This window comes from Ovis aries, chromosome 11 (genome assembly GCF_016772045.2).
Source record: "Ovis aries strain OAR_USU_Benz2616 breed Rambouillet chromosome 11, ARS-UI_Ramb_v3.0, whole genome shotgun sequence".
Taxonomy (NCBI): Eukaryota; Metazoa; Chordata; class Mammalia; order Artiodactyla; family Bovidae; genus Ovis; species Ovis aries.
In genome coordinates, this window is record NC_056064.1 from 44326809 (window position 1) to 44343271 (window position 16463).

At 43.3% G+C, this 16463-nt stretch overlaps 1 protein-coding gene across 3 annotated transcripts in view; it reads right to left on the reverse strand.

Annotated features, from left to right (window-relative positions):
* Positions 1 to 16463, reverse strand: part of EFTUD2 (elongation factor Tu GTP binding domain containing 2) — a 40675-nt gene that overhangs the window by 23017 nt on the left and 1195 nt on the right. For all 3 annotated transcript variants that reach the window (XM_004012990.6, XM_060395716.1, XM_042256096.2), the window contains exons 2-7: positions 14551 to 14659; positions 6125 to 6290; positions 5381 to 5459; positions 3927 to 4002; positions 3380 to 3445; positions 2560 to 2595 (exon numbers count right to left, since the gene is read on the reverse strand). In XM_004012990.6, the coding sequence (XP_004013039.1) occupies positions 2560 to 2595; positions 3380 to 3445; positions 3927 to 4002; positions 5381 to 5459; positions 6125 to 6290; positions 14551 to 14655 (528 nt within the window). In that variant the 5' untranslated portion in view covers positions 14656 to 14659. The remainder of the gene's footprint in view (positions 1 to 2559; positions 2596 to 3379; positions 3446 to 3926; positions 4003 to 5380; positions 5460 to 6124; positions 6291 to 14550; positions 14660 to 16463) is intronic.

Genomic DNA, 16463 nt, shown 5'->3' on the forward strand with positions numbered 1-16463 from the left:
GAACTATCTGGGTGTTACACAGCTTTGGGGGAGGGGCAGCGGGCGGGGAGGAGTTGGTTCAAATACAAAAAGCTAAAAATAAATGAACAAGCTAGCAAAGCAGTAAATAAGTGTTAGTCTGCCGGGAGCCAGCCTGAGGAATCCCACCCGTGACAAGGTCATGTGGCAGAGACCTCATGTGCAAGGTCGAGTCAGATCTCAGGTTTTCCCCCTGGTATTTCCTGAGCATGTACCCCAAAAAATAAGAATATGCCTGCCTTATTGTACTATACTTTTCCACTCTCCTGACACACTCTGGGAAAAGTCACCTCAAGGCTTTTAGTCTTCTGCATTTGAAAGGGTGTTTCAATTCAAAAACCCCCTCTGATGGCTTTTTAGCCTGCCTGCAGGACTCGTACATCTGCACATGAGATTGTTTGAGGCCTCCTGACTGCGGGAGGCACAGGAAGCTTAAAACATCCTAGGAATATAGGGGCTTCCGAGGAGTCAAAATCATTAGAATAGGACTGATGAAAGGTTTCATTTATTGAGCCAATACTTGCTGCCAAATTTTTATATCTTTTATTTTTAGATATAGTTGGTATATAGAAAAACAGGTAGTAGACCTGGTATTAGCAACATTAGGTCTTTGAGTTAAGTACTTTCTTTGTTATAACCCACTGCACCTTTGTTCTACAGGAACATAACTTTATTTAGTACTTTGAGGGTGATGCAAAGTAAAGAAAAAACACTTCTAGGGAAAAGGAGTTTTCTGGTTGATAGACAATTATCCAGGAAGAGAGCCATAAAAATGTTAACAAGCCTCTTGGCCAGAAGATAATGTAAACCACCTGAGACCTTTTGTATGGGGGGGGGTGTATGCAAAAAGAAAGCCTTGTCTCAATGAGGGTCAGGACTGCTGCCCCTGCATAACTCTGTATATTCCATTATGTACAACTTGGGGTATATAAGCTGATTTTGAAAAATAGTTTTTGGAGTCTTGCACTGATGCTGGGCATGTCATTCTTTTCTCCCTTTTTCGGCTGAATTTCCATCTGGGGCGTGGAGGCTCACCATGTTTACTTACTTGTCCCGGCTTCTAAGATCCATGAGAGAGAGAGCCCAAGGCGGGGCACTCTCTGATATCCAAACAGACGCCGGTGGCCTAACATAGACAGTGCAAGTTCCTTGTCTGGAACTTGATTGGCTTTCCAAGTAAACCAACTTATTCAGCCTCTTTTCTCCACCTAAATTCCCTACTATACTATTTCTTCCTAATCTAACCTTATATCTCTAAATAAATAAGTTTTTCTCGCCTATCCGTCTCCCCTTCGAATTTCCCTGGATCCACCGGGGCTGGACCCCGGCATTAGTCGCTCAGTTGTTTCTGACTGCCACTCCATAGACTATAGCCCGCCAGGCTCCTCTGTCCATGGGATTCTCCAGGCCAAGAATACTGGAGTGAGCAGCCATTCCCTTCTCCAGGGGATCTTCTGACCCAGGGTCTTCTGCATTGTAGGCAGATTCTTTATTGTCTGAGCCACCAGGGAAGTCCAGCAAAACAGTATTAAACTTTAGGAGAGAATCTAGAGGCCTAAAATCTTACCCTCCTCATACAGTGTAAACAAAAATAATTAAGCACCATATAAGTGAAAAGAAACAATCTGGGGTATTTTAGGTTTTTAAATATATACATATATGAGAAAAGGAAATAGTAACCCACTCCAGTATTCTTGCCTGGAAAATCCCATGGACAGAAGGGGCTGGTGGGCTACAGTCCGTAGGGTCGCAAAGAGTTGGACACAACTGAGTGACTAAACCAAACCATCTATGTATATAATATATATATAATAAAAGCTGTAACAGAAAGTACTAAAACAACTTCAGTCACACAAATATATAAATATATTCATATACATAAAAACAACAGCTAATATCTGTTGAGTGTTTAACATATGCCAGGACTGTTTAAAGCTCCTTTGGCTAATCATACTTATACTCACTGTGCTTTCCATGTGGTCATTTAACAGAGATAGAAATAAGAGACAGGGAAACAAAAGGGGTTGGAGTGGATGGACAAAGATCCAGGTGCAAAGAAAGCCCAACCAGGTGGAATGGCAAAGACCAAGATGTATATTCACTCCTTTAATCAGAAAAAAAAGCACAAAGACAGACGAACTCATTCACCAAGAGAAGCTACTCCCAGAGATCAACATATGGACGGAGTCATCTTACAGCAGATTTTTAAGGATGATGTCATTTGAAACATCCTGTTTAGCTTCTGTAAAACTTACAGCATAAATGTTCTCAACACCTCCTGGCACTTGCCCTATTAAGCTAAATTATATCCAGCCAAGCATACGAAGCTCCCCCTTGTACCGGACAGTTTGCCTACCCAGCTCTCTTTCAAGTTACTGACCTTGGGATGACTAGGAGAAGCAGGGAGATAAAGAGGTGAGGGATGGGAGTGAGAGAGGGGGCAGTGGTATGGACCAAACCGTTATCATAAAGGCTCCTCTACACTCGCTACAGAACTACTACTGCTGTGAACAACAATCAGATTTCCAAAGGCACACTTACCTCTTGTTCTGTGAAGAGGATGTCAGTGTAGCACAGCTAAAAATAAAAATAATAAAGAACTGTGGTTACCATCTGAATTCAGACTCCTCTCCCACACAAACCATCAATCACTTTCCCTCACCACCTCCCTGGCTCCAGAGTCTCTCCCTCAGGAGAAGAGATGGAAGACAACAGGGTGTCCCTACAGACATTTTAGACAATGAGACTGGCGCCCTGCCAGATAGAAAATGCTCCTTCCTGGATGTGTGTTTTCTTGGGGAGTGGGGAAAGTCACTAAAGACCAGGTATGGCTGGAGAGCTAAATTATATCAAATGCACTGAATTCTTCGCAGTGGTACATGGAGACATAGCTGGCCTTCGTGGACCCTGCACGTCAAAACAGTCAATCTGGTGGAGACTGAACATTTATTGCACTGAGACTTGCAGCCACACTTGGCCTTATTCACAGGCATTTGAATTTATCATGAAAGCAACAAGGTCCAATTGTATTATATTTATAGAGTAGGCTATTAATACTATGACAGGAAAGAATAGGCCACAAAAGTCAGGATATATCAGAACAGAGGAGCGATCCCAAGTGAAGAACAGATCACCCCAAAATACTGCAGGTTAACATTCTCTCTGTTCCTGAGAAAGCTGAAATCATTTTAAAGGCTATTCATAGAAATTACAATTATAAAGCAGCACATTATAAGGCACACAATCCTAAGGCATCATTATTTATAATGAGTGGCAAGGGAAGGAAGGGGAAGGAGAGAGACACCCACCCCTGTATATTCTGAATGGTTCATCCTAAACCCTGAACAGGATTTCTACTTACATCTTGGTCATAGCGCTTTCTGATTTCCGGGTGAGTCTGCTCTATTAAACAATCTACAAAACATGTCTGAAAGAGAAGAGAAAGTTATGCTCTACCACCCACCAGGGAAAATCTATTCTACCCTTCCCCAGTACACCGTATAGTTTAGGAATAAAGAGAGGAAGAGGAGAGCAGGGAGGATTATGGCACAGCAAAGGATCAACAATAAAGCCACAGGATTATTTTCAAATGAAAGATGAAATCTTTCTTAGACAAGCTTCCCCCAGGAAATAAAAACTTATAAAATCAAAATCAAAGTAAGGCTCAACTTCCCCTCTTCTGTCCAGATGTAGACACGAGGCTCAGGCATGCCAGTGGCTTAGCTTTCCATCTGCTGCTCAGAAAAAGCTGGAATTTCACAGCTCAGTTTCACAATAGGCATGGAGGCCCCCAGAGTCAGGAGGTCCAGCCTTCAGGCCTCAGACCCCAACATGTGACTCCGAGGGCTAAAAAAAAATGAGCAGAAATGAACAGCAACCCTGTTCCAAGTAGTCAAAAGCTCACTTGCCTTGCCATGGTGCAGATGGCCACAGAGAGTCACATTTCTGATGAGCTCCGAGTTATCCATCAGATCTGCCAAGAAACTGTAAGGACAAAGGGAAAGAGAAAAGGGAGCTTTGGCAAGTTCTCAAATGGGCGAGTGGCACAGAGGTGTGTTAGGTATTTTTGGCCAGGGATAACTGTCAGACCAACTGGAGAAAAAACTGAAAGCTGTCAGTCTAGGTCTGCTAGCAGGTAGCTCACACGCAGCAACAAAGACCCAGCACAGCCAGAAATAAAATAAATGGAAACAAAAGAAGTATGAACAATGGCAGGTGAACTGACTGTTTCAGAAGGGACCTCACTCCTTCGGACAAGATGTCAACATGTTTTGTTTTTTTGAAAAAAAGAAAAAAAAGCTTCATTATCTAATAATGGTTCACAAGTGTCTCAATACGAGGACCTTATAAGTGCCATTTTATCAATGAAAATCTTCTCAAACAGTTTGCAGTATGAATAGTCTAAATTACTCTACACACATATACCTGCTTGTGCCTCCTTTTCAAAATAAAGAGTTGTTATGTTTCCAAAACACTTAGCAACCTTACCAAGTCAAAATAGGCTCTGGTGGCCCTAACAATGATAATTACAATACCCAGTCTGTCTCAGAGGTAGGCTTCCAATACCAATCTAAAGGTTTGGAAGAAGAGAAAACAGCTGAGATCTGTAGGAGAGCCATGAAGAAAGTTAAGATGGAGCCTAAATATCTCAGCAACCATATAAGATGACGGAAAATTTTGGCACTGTAGGAAGCGATTTTTGCTTTCACAATAATTCACTGGTGCAGCATCATGGACGGACCTGGAGATTATTATACTAAGTGAAGTAAGCCAGACAGAGAAAGACAAATATCATATGATATCACTTGTATGTAGAATTAAAAAAAAAAAAAGAACTTATCTACAAAACAGAAATAGGCTCACAGACATAGAACACAAACTTATGGTTACCAAACAGGAAGAGGGTGATAAATTAGAGGAGCCTGGGATTAACATATAAACACTAGTATATACAAGGACTTACTGTACAGCGCAGGGAACTATACTCAGTATTTTGTAATAACATATACAAGGGAAAAGGATCTGAATCACTGAGCTGTACACTGAAGCTAACACAACACTGTACCTCAATTTTTAAACAATAAACTAATTAATAAATAAGAAACAGTTCATGGATATGCCCTTTTACCTACCAAATAGAGCTGGAAGCTGTCAGATTGGATCTGGCAGCAGATAGCCAGCCACAGAGCTGAACCTGGTCACAGAGGGAAGTCAGTAAAGTGACTCAGGCACAAATGGGTGCCACTGCTCTCACCACCGCTTGCCCCCAACTCACTGGCTACTTCAACTAAACTACCTCCAACCTCCGTGAGGAATCGAACCCATAACATTCGCGCACAGGCCGCAGGACCTTGTAACTTACTCCATTTCGTACACCGTGACAGGTAACGTCTGCTCCATCAGAGTGAATTTCTTGGTTTTCACTGGCTTAATAATGGGTTCTAGGAGGAAGAAAAAAAACAGGTGTGATGTACAGGTAGGCATAAAGCATAAAAATAAAAGGTCCTATTCCATGAGACTCAGCTTTTGGAATGGATGATACAGGACACCGATTTGTATTATTCTTGAGGACCACTCAGGTTGTGAAAGTTCTGAGAGTGCTGTTTAGCACGAACAGTGAAGGATCCTGAACTGTGGACTGAGGTGTTTGGACTTTATTTTGCAGGAGGAGGGGAGAGGGGCTGGATACAGGACAAGATGAGGTGAATGCAGCTCAGAACTCCCCCTTAATTTATAAAATACAACCAGTTTCCAGAAGATCAGTGGAAATTATTAAGGAAGTAGAATATAATCATTAAGAGGACTGGTTAAAGGAACTGGCATTATTTGGATGGGAAAAGAAAAACAGAACAGACTGGAGGGGGAACTCAAAGACAGTCTTCAGGAAGCTAAACAGATATTAGGTAAAGAAGCAACTCATATTTGTTTAGTAACGAGCTGTTTTATTGAATATCAAAGCAGGGTTAACTCAATCTCAATCCAGGAATAGCACCTGAAAGAAAAATGAGTCCGTTCATTCACTGAACTTTTTCAGGCTGCTTCTGGCTATCAAATGAGGTTTTCCAATTCTGACTTCACCTCTCACGACGCGGTGCCTCTCACTGACCTGTGAGAGGCTGGGTGTCCTCCTCCTGAACGATGGTCTCCACCTCGGGGCCGTACACCTCCTCGGCGGTGGGGTAGTACTTCTTGTCCTCGTGCAGCACCACCTCCATCCCAGGGTGGTCTTCGTCGTGATCGCCCACATCGTCGTCGTCCTCGTCCTCGTCGACCTGAACGCAAAAGCGGAAAGGAGTTTGGAAGAGGCATGCCCTCTTCCTACTCAGGGACTGACTACAATACCTGAGTTAAAAGCAATAAAGTCACACGCCTGGCAGCTTCCTGAGTTCCGCACTGAGGAGTCAGCAAGGCAGGGTCGACTCGTGTGTGATCTCCACAACGAGAAGAGTGTAAGCCATGGGCATAGACCACTCTCCTGATTCAAATGAACCCTTTCTCAGGACATGAGCGGAGGGGCCAGCTGTGGACTCTGGGCAGATGCAGCCGCAGGACTTGAAAGTAAAGCATTCCTAACCCTCCTGAAGACAGGAGATTAGTGGCAGATAGTCTGTGCGGAGAGTTATTAGATGCCTTGATCGGAGTGAGAAACTTTCCTCCACTGGGACCTCAGAGGTCTGACAGCCACTGTGCCACCAAGTAATGAAAACAAAACCCCAGGGCAATAAATTCCACAGGCACCAAAGGGACACAAAAAGGTGGCTCAGTGCCTAGGAAGTCACACAAAGAAAAACAATCTGGACCCCACCAAGGACACTACCTTGAGTGCTCATGTCTTCTTAGGCTTCTCTCACTTTCCTTGTTTTTGATGGCCTCCAGTTTTGGGTAAGGCATTTTATAGAAAGTTTCTCAATGAATTTGACTGAGTCTCTCTCATAAGTAGGATTTGGGATCTTAAAACCTTAAGGGATTTTGAAAGGATGACCACAGAGGACAGCGCCACTTTCACCCCACATCAAGGATATATATATTCTCAGCATGACTTACTACTGTTGATGTTAACCTTGATCACTGAGCCAAGGTCTTATTTGCAGGTTTTTGCACTGTGAAGTTACTCTCTTTCCCCACTATTATACTCTTTGGAATGAAGTCACTGTGTACAGCCTACACTTAAGAAGAGTGGAATTATGTTTTTGTTTTTTAAATTTTTGTTGGTGTACAGTTGCATGCAGGTTTGTGCTGGTTTCTGCTGTGCAGCAAGGTCAATCAGTTATACCCAGGCACAAATCCACTCTTTCTTAGATTCTATCCCCATCTGAGTCACTGCAGAGTACTGGGTGAAGTTCCTTGGGCTATCCATTGGGTTCTTATTGGTTGTCTATTTTGTATAGAGTAGTGTAGAGTTGCGGTATTCTTAGGGGTAGAATGTTTACATCAGTTAACTGAAATCCTATGGAAAGAAATTGGTCTCTTCATTTATTAATTTCTACCATTTGAGCTCATGAATATTCATCTTATGCTTTGGGAAAGAATCCAGTAATACCTAAATTTTGCTCAAACTGTAGCATCTTCGGTCACTGGGAGCTCTTAATTGGCTCCTGTGTCCCTTCAATATGCCTCCATTGTTGTGTGGTTGCTGTTTTTAAACACGTCTCACTTTACAGCACCAGAGGATGCTCCAGGTTCATCTCATATTTCTCCTGTCCAGAGTTAGCCATTTATGTAAGGAGTCACAGTCCCTTCACTGGAGAATGGTATTACAGAACCAAGACCTGGGCACCAGACATGCGGTAGATTGTTCGTGTTTAGTTCCTAAGCCTGACTCTTTGTGATGCCATGGACTGAAGCCCGCCAGGCCCCTCCTTCCATGGGATTCTCCAGGCAAGAATACTGGAGAGGGTTGCCATTTCCTTCTCCAGGGGATCTTCCCGACCCAGGGATCGAACTCGAGTCTCCTGCATTGGCAGGCAGATTCTTTACTACTGAGCCACCAGGGAATTGCTTAGAGGCCCTGTCAGCTGATATAACAAAGAAATAAATCTATGTATCCTAACCAAGAAAAAAGAAAAACGAACCCTTTCTTAAGGGCCACTGGTCACAAGTGGATGCAGATGGAAGGCACTTTTCTGGACCCTGCCCTACGTCTCACACATCAAGAATCCCACAGGACAGGAGCTCTGTGGGAACTAGTCAACTCTGTGTGCTCAGCTCACAGCTTGGCACACAGCCAACTCTATCAAATGAAGGAAGGCTTCCTACATATTCCTGCCCCTGTTGAATACTTCCAATAATAATAGTACTTACTCACAAGACAGCCCAGTTTCCTGTCGGAAGACAGGATGGTGAGAGTTCAGTAAATAAGGAGAGAACAGTATGAGCTGAGATCACACAGCAGGTGATCATGTCGGATCCTCCGGATCATTCTAAGTGATCTGACTTTGTGGCAGTGCTTCTCAACAAAGGCAATTTTGCCTTCCGGGAAACATTCGGCAACATCTGAAGGCATTTCTAGTTGTCATGACTGGGTGTGTGTAGGGGGGGGACCTAGTGGGCATGAGCCAGGGATACTGATCAATATCGTATAAAATATAGGACAGCTCTTGCAATGAAGAATTACCTGGCCCCAGATGTCAATGGTAGCAAGGCTGAGAGGTCCGGATTTAGAAGTTCTGAGCAGAGGAGTGATACAGTCAGGCTTTTGTTTTAGAAGAATCACTCTGGTTCTCATACGGAGAATATACGGGAAGGAGGGAGATTCAATAGAAGGCTACTGCAGTGAAGTAGGAGAGAGGTGGCACTTATGGTGACTTACATCAGAGAAGCAGCTGGAAAAGTGGTCAGAAGAGGCTGGATTCTGCATATATTTTTAAAGATAGAGTCAAAAATATTTTCTAGTGAATTCAAAGTGGAATGAAAAAAAGGAGGCAAGGTTTTTGATCTGGAGAACGTACTGTCTTTAATGAGATGAGGAAGACAGTGAGAGTAATTGGAGACAGGGGGTGGGGAAATTCTGTGTTTAGGTCTCAGATATGCTAAGTTTGAGATGCTATATTAGATACCAAATAGAGATGCCAAAGAGGAAGCTGGACATACCACCTGAGCTTCAAGAGCAAAGTCCAGGTTGGAGATAACATTTGAGAGTCCTCAGTTAATAGAAGGTATCTGACACACTGGATAAGATGAGCAGGGGAGTGAGTGTAGACAGAGAACAGGTGTCCGTAATGGAGCTTTGGGACCTGCTGACAGTTAGGAGGTCAGGGAGATGAGGAGGAACCAGTAGCAAAGACTGAGGAGGACCAGCCAGAAGAGAGAAGGAAAGTCCAGAGGTTCCCTGGAAGTCCAGGAAAGAGTGTTTTAAAGAGGGAGCTGGGTCAGGTGCTGCGGGCAGGGCAAGTAGGGTGAAGATGGGGTCTGACACAGAGGTCACTGATGACCTTGATGGCAGCCCTCTGTGGAATGGGAGAGGCAAAGAACAGAAGTAGGTTTGAGAAAAAAAGGGAGAAAAAGGATTTGGAGACAGCAAGTAACAACTCTTCAGAGATGAGCCAAACTGGGAAACAGGGAAATGGGAGGTAATGGAAGGGAGCTCTGGGGTCAAGAAAGGATTACAATGAAATAGCAAAACTTTTGGTTCCTGCAAACTCCACCCCTTTCTAGAACAGCCTTCCTTCTTCCCTGTCTCCATTATTAAAATCCTATGCATCTCTTCACTGTTGTGCTGTGGTTAGTCGCTTAGTTGTGTCCAACTCTTTGTGACCCCATGGACCGTAGCCCGCCAGGCTCCTCTGTTCATGGGGATTCTCCAGGCAAGAATATTGGATTGGGTTGTCATGCCCTTCTCCAGGGGATCTTCCCAACCCAGGGATTGAACCCAGGTCTCCCACACTGCAGGCGATTCTTTACCATTTGAACCACCAGGGAAGCCCAATACTGGAGTGCGTAGCCTATCCCTTCTTCAGGGGATCTTCCCAGCCCAGGAATCGAACTGGGGTCTCCTGCATTGCAGGTGGATTCTCTACCAGCTGAGCTACCAGGGAAGCTCTTCACTGTTACACACCTCCATAAAAAGTGTTCTTTAAAAAAATCTATGCACCTATGTGGACTAGGAGGCTATAGGATTCTCACCCTGCTAGAAAGAGTATGGACGAGTACAGCCACGCTAAAGAGTAACCTGACAGTATAAACACATTAAGTATATATACAATCCTATCATCAGCAACTCTGCTTCAGGGAATATAACCCCCAGAAATGTTCACATGGAGCATAACTGGATATACCTGAGAATATTCACTGCAGTATTATCTGTGATGAGGAAAGGCTTCTGGCAGGTATCCTGGGTGATATACACCAGGGAGAATGGAGCAGCAATCAGATGCCACAAACTAGACAGACACACAGCAACAGGGATGGATCCTAAAAATACATCACCCACCACAAGATTGAGTGGCAAAAGCAAGAAACAGAATGATGTAGACAACACGATACCATTTACCTTCATTAAAAATACATGTGCAGAGGGACTTCCCTGGTGGTCCAGTGGCAAAGACTGCGCTCATAGTGCAAGAGGCCTGGGTTCAAGCCCTGGTCAGGGAACTAGATTCCAGATGCCACAAGGTCAAAGATCTCTTGTGCTACAACTAAGAGCGTAGCCAAAGAAACAAAGATTGAAACAAAAGTTCAGGCGCACCATGCCACTATACACACTTTATAACTTCTACAGATAAAAAAAAGCATGTGTACACTAGAATTCTTGTGGTAACAGGTATAAGAATGAAATAGAAAGGAATTCGTGAGTTCATTAAACAAGGACAGAGCCTTGCCCAAGCCATAATACTGAGGAGCTTCAACTAGAGTATGATTCCCTCAACCCTCTGGACTGAGGTGAAAACATTCAAACATTGCTTAATCTTCCCCCCCACCCCCTGCTTTTATTTTTAGTTTATGTTGTTGTTAACAGCTTTAGTGAGATATAAGTCACATGCCACACAATTTGCCTACAGTTCAATGGTTTTCAGTATACTCACAGCTGGGTAACCAACAGCACAATCAAATTTAGATTATTTGTATCACCTCCCACCTAAAACCCTTGTACCCTTTAGTCATTACCCACCTAGTTCCTGCCCCCAGCCTGGGCAATCACTAATCATTTTACTCTCTCACTCCCCACAGATGCCCTCATTCTTCAGGCCCACTTTGAATGTGACTTCCTCAGGTATTTTTCGTGGTCAATCTAGCCAGGAATGACCCTTCCTTATATATTATTACTAAAAATGTGAGTTTTAAAAAAAATTATTTTTATGTGGCTGTGCCACGTCTTAGTTGCAGCATGCAGGAGGGATCTTTGATTTTCTTTGCAGCATGAGGAATCTTGGACATCAAGGAGATCGAACCAGTCAATCCTAAAGGAAATCAACCCTGAATATTCACGGGAAGGACTGATGCTGAAGCTCTAATACTTTGGCCACCTGATGGGAAGAGACACCTCACTGGAAAAGACTTTGGTGCTGGGAGAGATTGAAGGCAGGAGGAGAAGAAGGGGATGACAAAGGAGATGGTTGGATGGCATCACCAACTCGATGGACATGAGTTTGAGCAAGCTCCGGGAGATGGTGAAGGACAGGGAAGTCTGGCATGCTGCAGTCCACAGCAAAGAGTCTCAAAGAGTCGGACACCACCCAGCAACTGAACAACCACATGCAAAATCTTTAGTTGGGGCATGTGAAATCTTAGTTGTGACATATGGGATGTAGTTTCCTGACCAGGAATTGAACCAGGGTCCCCTGAACTGGAAGCACAGAGTCTTGGCCACTGGACCTCCAGAGATGTCCCTACAGATAAAAGCTGCTGCTGCTGCTAAGTCGCTTCAATCGTGTCCGACTCTGTGCGACCCCATAGACGGCAGCCCACCAGGCTCCCCCGTCCCTGGGATTCTCCAGGCAAGAACACTGGAGTGGGTTGCCATTTCCTTCTCCAATGCGTGAAAGTGAAAAGTGAACGTGAAGTCGCTCAGTCATGTCCGACTCTTAGCGACCCCATGGACTGCAGCCAAGCTACTAGGACTTAAACGGTGCTTGTCCCTCCCTGTATCCTATTATAAACCTTGCTTGTACTTCATCTCTCCTGGCAAGGAGCTTGTGCCTGGAGGGCATGGATAGTGCCTTGGCTCCCTTTTGCATCAGGATTTCCTGCAAACAGTAAGTGCTCAACAAATACTGAATGACTTCATGGACTTCATTTAGTTCAGTATTCAAAGATTCAAGTTCAAGAATCTTTGACCTTAGATTCTGTTATCCAGTATATTGTCTGGAATGTATACCAGAATACACACCCACCCACACACACACCCACCCACCTGGATATATATATATACTAGGTGGCTCAGTGGTAAAGAATCCGCTGTGTTAGGGACGATCCCCTGGAGACATAAGAGATACGGGTTTGGTCCCTGTGTTAGGGAAGATCCCCTGGAGGGCAACCCACTCCATATTCTTACCTGGAGAATCCCATGGACAGAGGAGCCTGGCGGGCTGTAGTCCATAGGGTCATACAGAGTTGGACATGACTTAGCAACTAAGCATGCATCCAGTATACTGGCTTATGTCATGTGCAAATCTTATACACCTCTCTTCTCTATCTTCACCTAAGTCATTGATAAAAAGATTAAAAAGGACAGGACCAAGCATGGATGCCCAGGTTATGTCACAGGAGCTCTGGTGGTGATCCAGTAACTAACACTCTCTGGGTCCCACTGGCTGGAACCTCTCCAAATTGTATTATAACTCAGCCCATTGTCTTTCCATAAGGACATCATGAATTACAGTGGGGAAAGGGAGTAAAATGAAGTGAGGACCAAGGAAGCCTTCCTATTTGGTTTGAACTGGATTCGTGAGTTACTTGTATAATGAAAAATAATCTCTTTAAAATATTTTTTAAAAGAAAATCGGTTTATTAAAAAAAAAAAAAATGCCTTGCCCAAACCAGGATACACATAATATCCACAATATACCTATGACTTATAGCTAGTAATGGGATCAAGAGAAGTTTATTATTATAAAAACTCATCCTGGCTTCCTAAGTGTTCGACAGTCATCTGTTCTGAAATTCCTTCCATAATTTTTACCATGGGTGCACAGCACTCACTGGTCCGCAGTTTCTGAAGGCAGTACCTTACCTTCCTCTTTGAAAAGGAGGAGTTGCCTGATTCACTTTTTAGCACCATGGCAATGCCTCATTTTCTTACACTTACTAGCCTAACTGTGCAGTGTCTCCCCCACCATCCCACCCAGGATACAAGTCATCTGGGGCCTGGAGACTCGAACTCATCTAAAGGTGCGAGCTACTCCCTTTTCATCTACATGGTTTCAATTTTCTTTTTCCAGTGTTTATTCTATTTTTTCTGGTTTGAAGGACAGTTTCTCTGATGAAGAAGACAAATGGCAGTCAAGACTTTTCTCCTGCTCTTCTGCTGTCCCATTAATAGCAAGCCTCCACTAAGCAGCAGTGGGCTCATCAGTGTGCTTCTCACTCACTTTGTTCTAAACAGTGTTACAACATAAAGGCCGCCTTTGGTGTCTTCTGCAAGCCTCAAACCATTCTGAACCTCACCCTCTGTAACTCTCCTGAAGAGGAGGCACAGGAATCTGCGTCTTCCCCTTCTACTGCTTTTATGTATTTAAAATTTTTTTTTAATGTGAATTTCTTTTTTTTTAAATTGAAGCATAGTTGATTTACAATGCTGTGTTAGTTTCAGGTGTATAGCAAAGTGATTCAGTTTTATATATATAAGTGAAAGTGAAAGTGAAGTCGCTCAGTCGTGTCCAACTCTTTGCGACCCGTGGACTGTAGCCCACCAAGCTCCTCCGTCCATGGGATTCTCCAGGCACGAATACTGGAGCGGTATGTATTTTTAATTTTATTTATGCTTCGTTGCTGCTAGCGGACTTTCTCTAGTTGTGGCAACTGGGGGCTACTTTTCGTTGTGGTGCACAGACTTCTATTTCAGGCAGGCTTCACTAGTTGCAGCTCAAGGGCCCTTGAGCTGTGGCTCAGTAGTTGTGGCGCATGGATTTAGTTGCTCCACAGCATGTGGAGTCTTCCTGGATCACCGATCAAACACATGTCCCCTGCACTGGCAGGTGATTCTTAACTACTGGGCCACCAGGGAAGTCCCTATGCATTTTTAAAACCTGAGTTTATGAGGGAGCTCCCAGGACAGCAGCTCTCGAAAGAGCTGACTTTTTCTAAGTTAGAACTATTCATGATAGCCAAAAGGCACGTCAAGCAGATGGAAGAAGAGCTACTACCTGAAGAACTAGAACTCAGAATATAAAACCACCCTACCAACGAAATTACCTTATATGCTTCTTTGGAACTTCAAGCTTTCTTAGAGGCAGTGTAAGAACCAAATTAAATCACAATAATTATAAAAAGGACAGTGTTAGAGATAAATACACGTTACTACGGGAGCACAGGAGATTCACTATCTCGTTGCTTTTTAAAAAACAGAGATGAGAAAAAGTAATATATCTGTTTTACCTCATCAAGATCTTTGGTCTCTCTGCCCAGTTCATCATCATCTTCATCAGAATCAAGCTCTGGTCCGATGTAATTCCCAAACTCATCATACAAGTCAGTATCCATGGTGCTAAAATTCAACAAGAGAAAAGTTAGATGCTGGTGAGGAAACCGAGGCCTCCACCCTAGCCTATGGCTGACCATATCCCTTCACACACTCTCCTCTCCAGTTACATCAACCCACCAACTGCTCCTCTAAAGCCCTGTACTTTTCCCTGCTCTCTGTCCTAATCCTGTGTCTGTTTACATACACTGCGCCCACTTCCTCCCCTCCCCTCCACCAGGGCTTGAACCCATGCCCCCTGCAGTAGAAGCATGGAGTCCTACCACTGGACTGCCAGGGAAGTCCCAGCCCACTTGTTTGTTTGTTTTTTTAATACTAAAAGAATTTTAATTTTAAAATAATTAAATACAGGAAGTTGCAAAAACAGTGCACATCACTTTTTCCTAAGTTATTTGAGAATAAGTTGCTGACACAATGTCTCATCACCTCCTCAGACTTTAGTGCAGAAGTTGGTAAACTATAGCCTGTGGCCAAATCTGGCTGTTCTCATAACGGCCTGGAAGGTATGATTTTTAAAATATTTTTAAACAGTTGGAAAAAAAAGTCAAAGGACGAGTGTTTCATGATACATGACAATTAGTTCTATGAAATTCAAATTTCAGTGTCTATGAAAACAGCTTTACTAGAACACAGCCATGCCCCTTTCTTTATACCGTCTGTGACTGCTTTCAGCCTGTAACAGCTGAGTAGCTGCCTCTGAGACTATATGGCCACAGAGCCTAAAATACTTACTATCTGGCCCTTAATAGACAAAGTTTGCCAACCCCTGTTCTTAGCGCACATGATTCCTACAAACAAGGACATTCTTCTGCATAACCACAATACAACCATCAAAATCAGAAAATACTGACACATCACTACACCTAATCCACAGGCCCCCATACAAGTTTCAGAAATTGTTCCACTAATGTCCTGCACAGCAGAGGATTCCATGTTTGCACCTGGCTATCATGTCTTCAGTCTCTTTCAATCTGGAACAATCCTTGGCCTTTCCTTGATTTCTGTGACTTGACGCTTTTGAAGATTACAGGCTAGTGAGTTTGTAGAATGTTCCTGAATTTAAGTTTGTCTGATGTTTCCTCATGATTAGAGTCAAGTTATGCTTTTTTTTTTTGGTAAGACTATCACAGTAGTGAGGCTGTGCTCTTTTCGGTGCAACTCCTAACAAGTGGCATATGATTTTAATTTCTCCCATCAGTGGTGATGTTAACGTAACCACTTGATTGTGGTGGTGTCTACCAGGCTTTTCCACTGTATAAAGTTACTTGTTTTCTCTCCGCAGTTCATAAATATTTCGTGGGCTGTCTCCACTTCAAGTATTGAAATTCTATTCAAAATAACTGTTCAAAGACCATTTCCTTCAAGTCTTCCTTGAGCCTCAATTTCTCACTCACCTATGATGCCACAGCCTTTTGTGTCTTTATCAGCATTTACTTCTGTCATCAACGGTAGTTAACTGCATTAACTACCCTCAACAACAACTCTACAGCTTACAAGTAATAGACAACAGACCAGAGCATGGGTTACTGGTCAGGGCTCTGGAACTGGCAGACCTAGATTTGAATCCAAACTTTGTCACTTAATAACTATGTCACTTTCAGTAAGCCCTTCACCTCTCCAAGCCTGTTTCTTCAATTGGAAAATAAAGTGATTAATTTTCACCACATAAAGCATTATGAGAATTAAAAAAAATAGGCTGTGTAAAGAATTCATCATGATTCCAGGATCAATCAATGTTAACTGGCATTATTTTTTAGCCATTCTTTTGTCTGTTTTATTTGTATTTTTTAGTTAAAAAACTTTTTTGGCC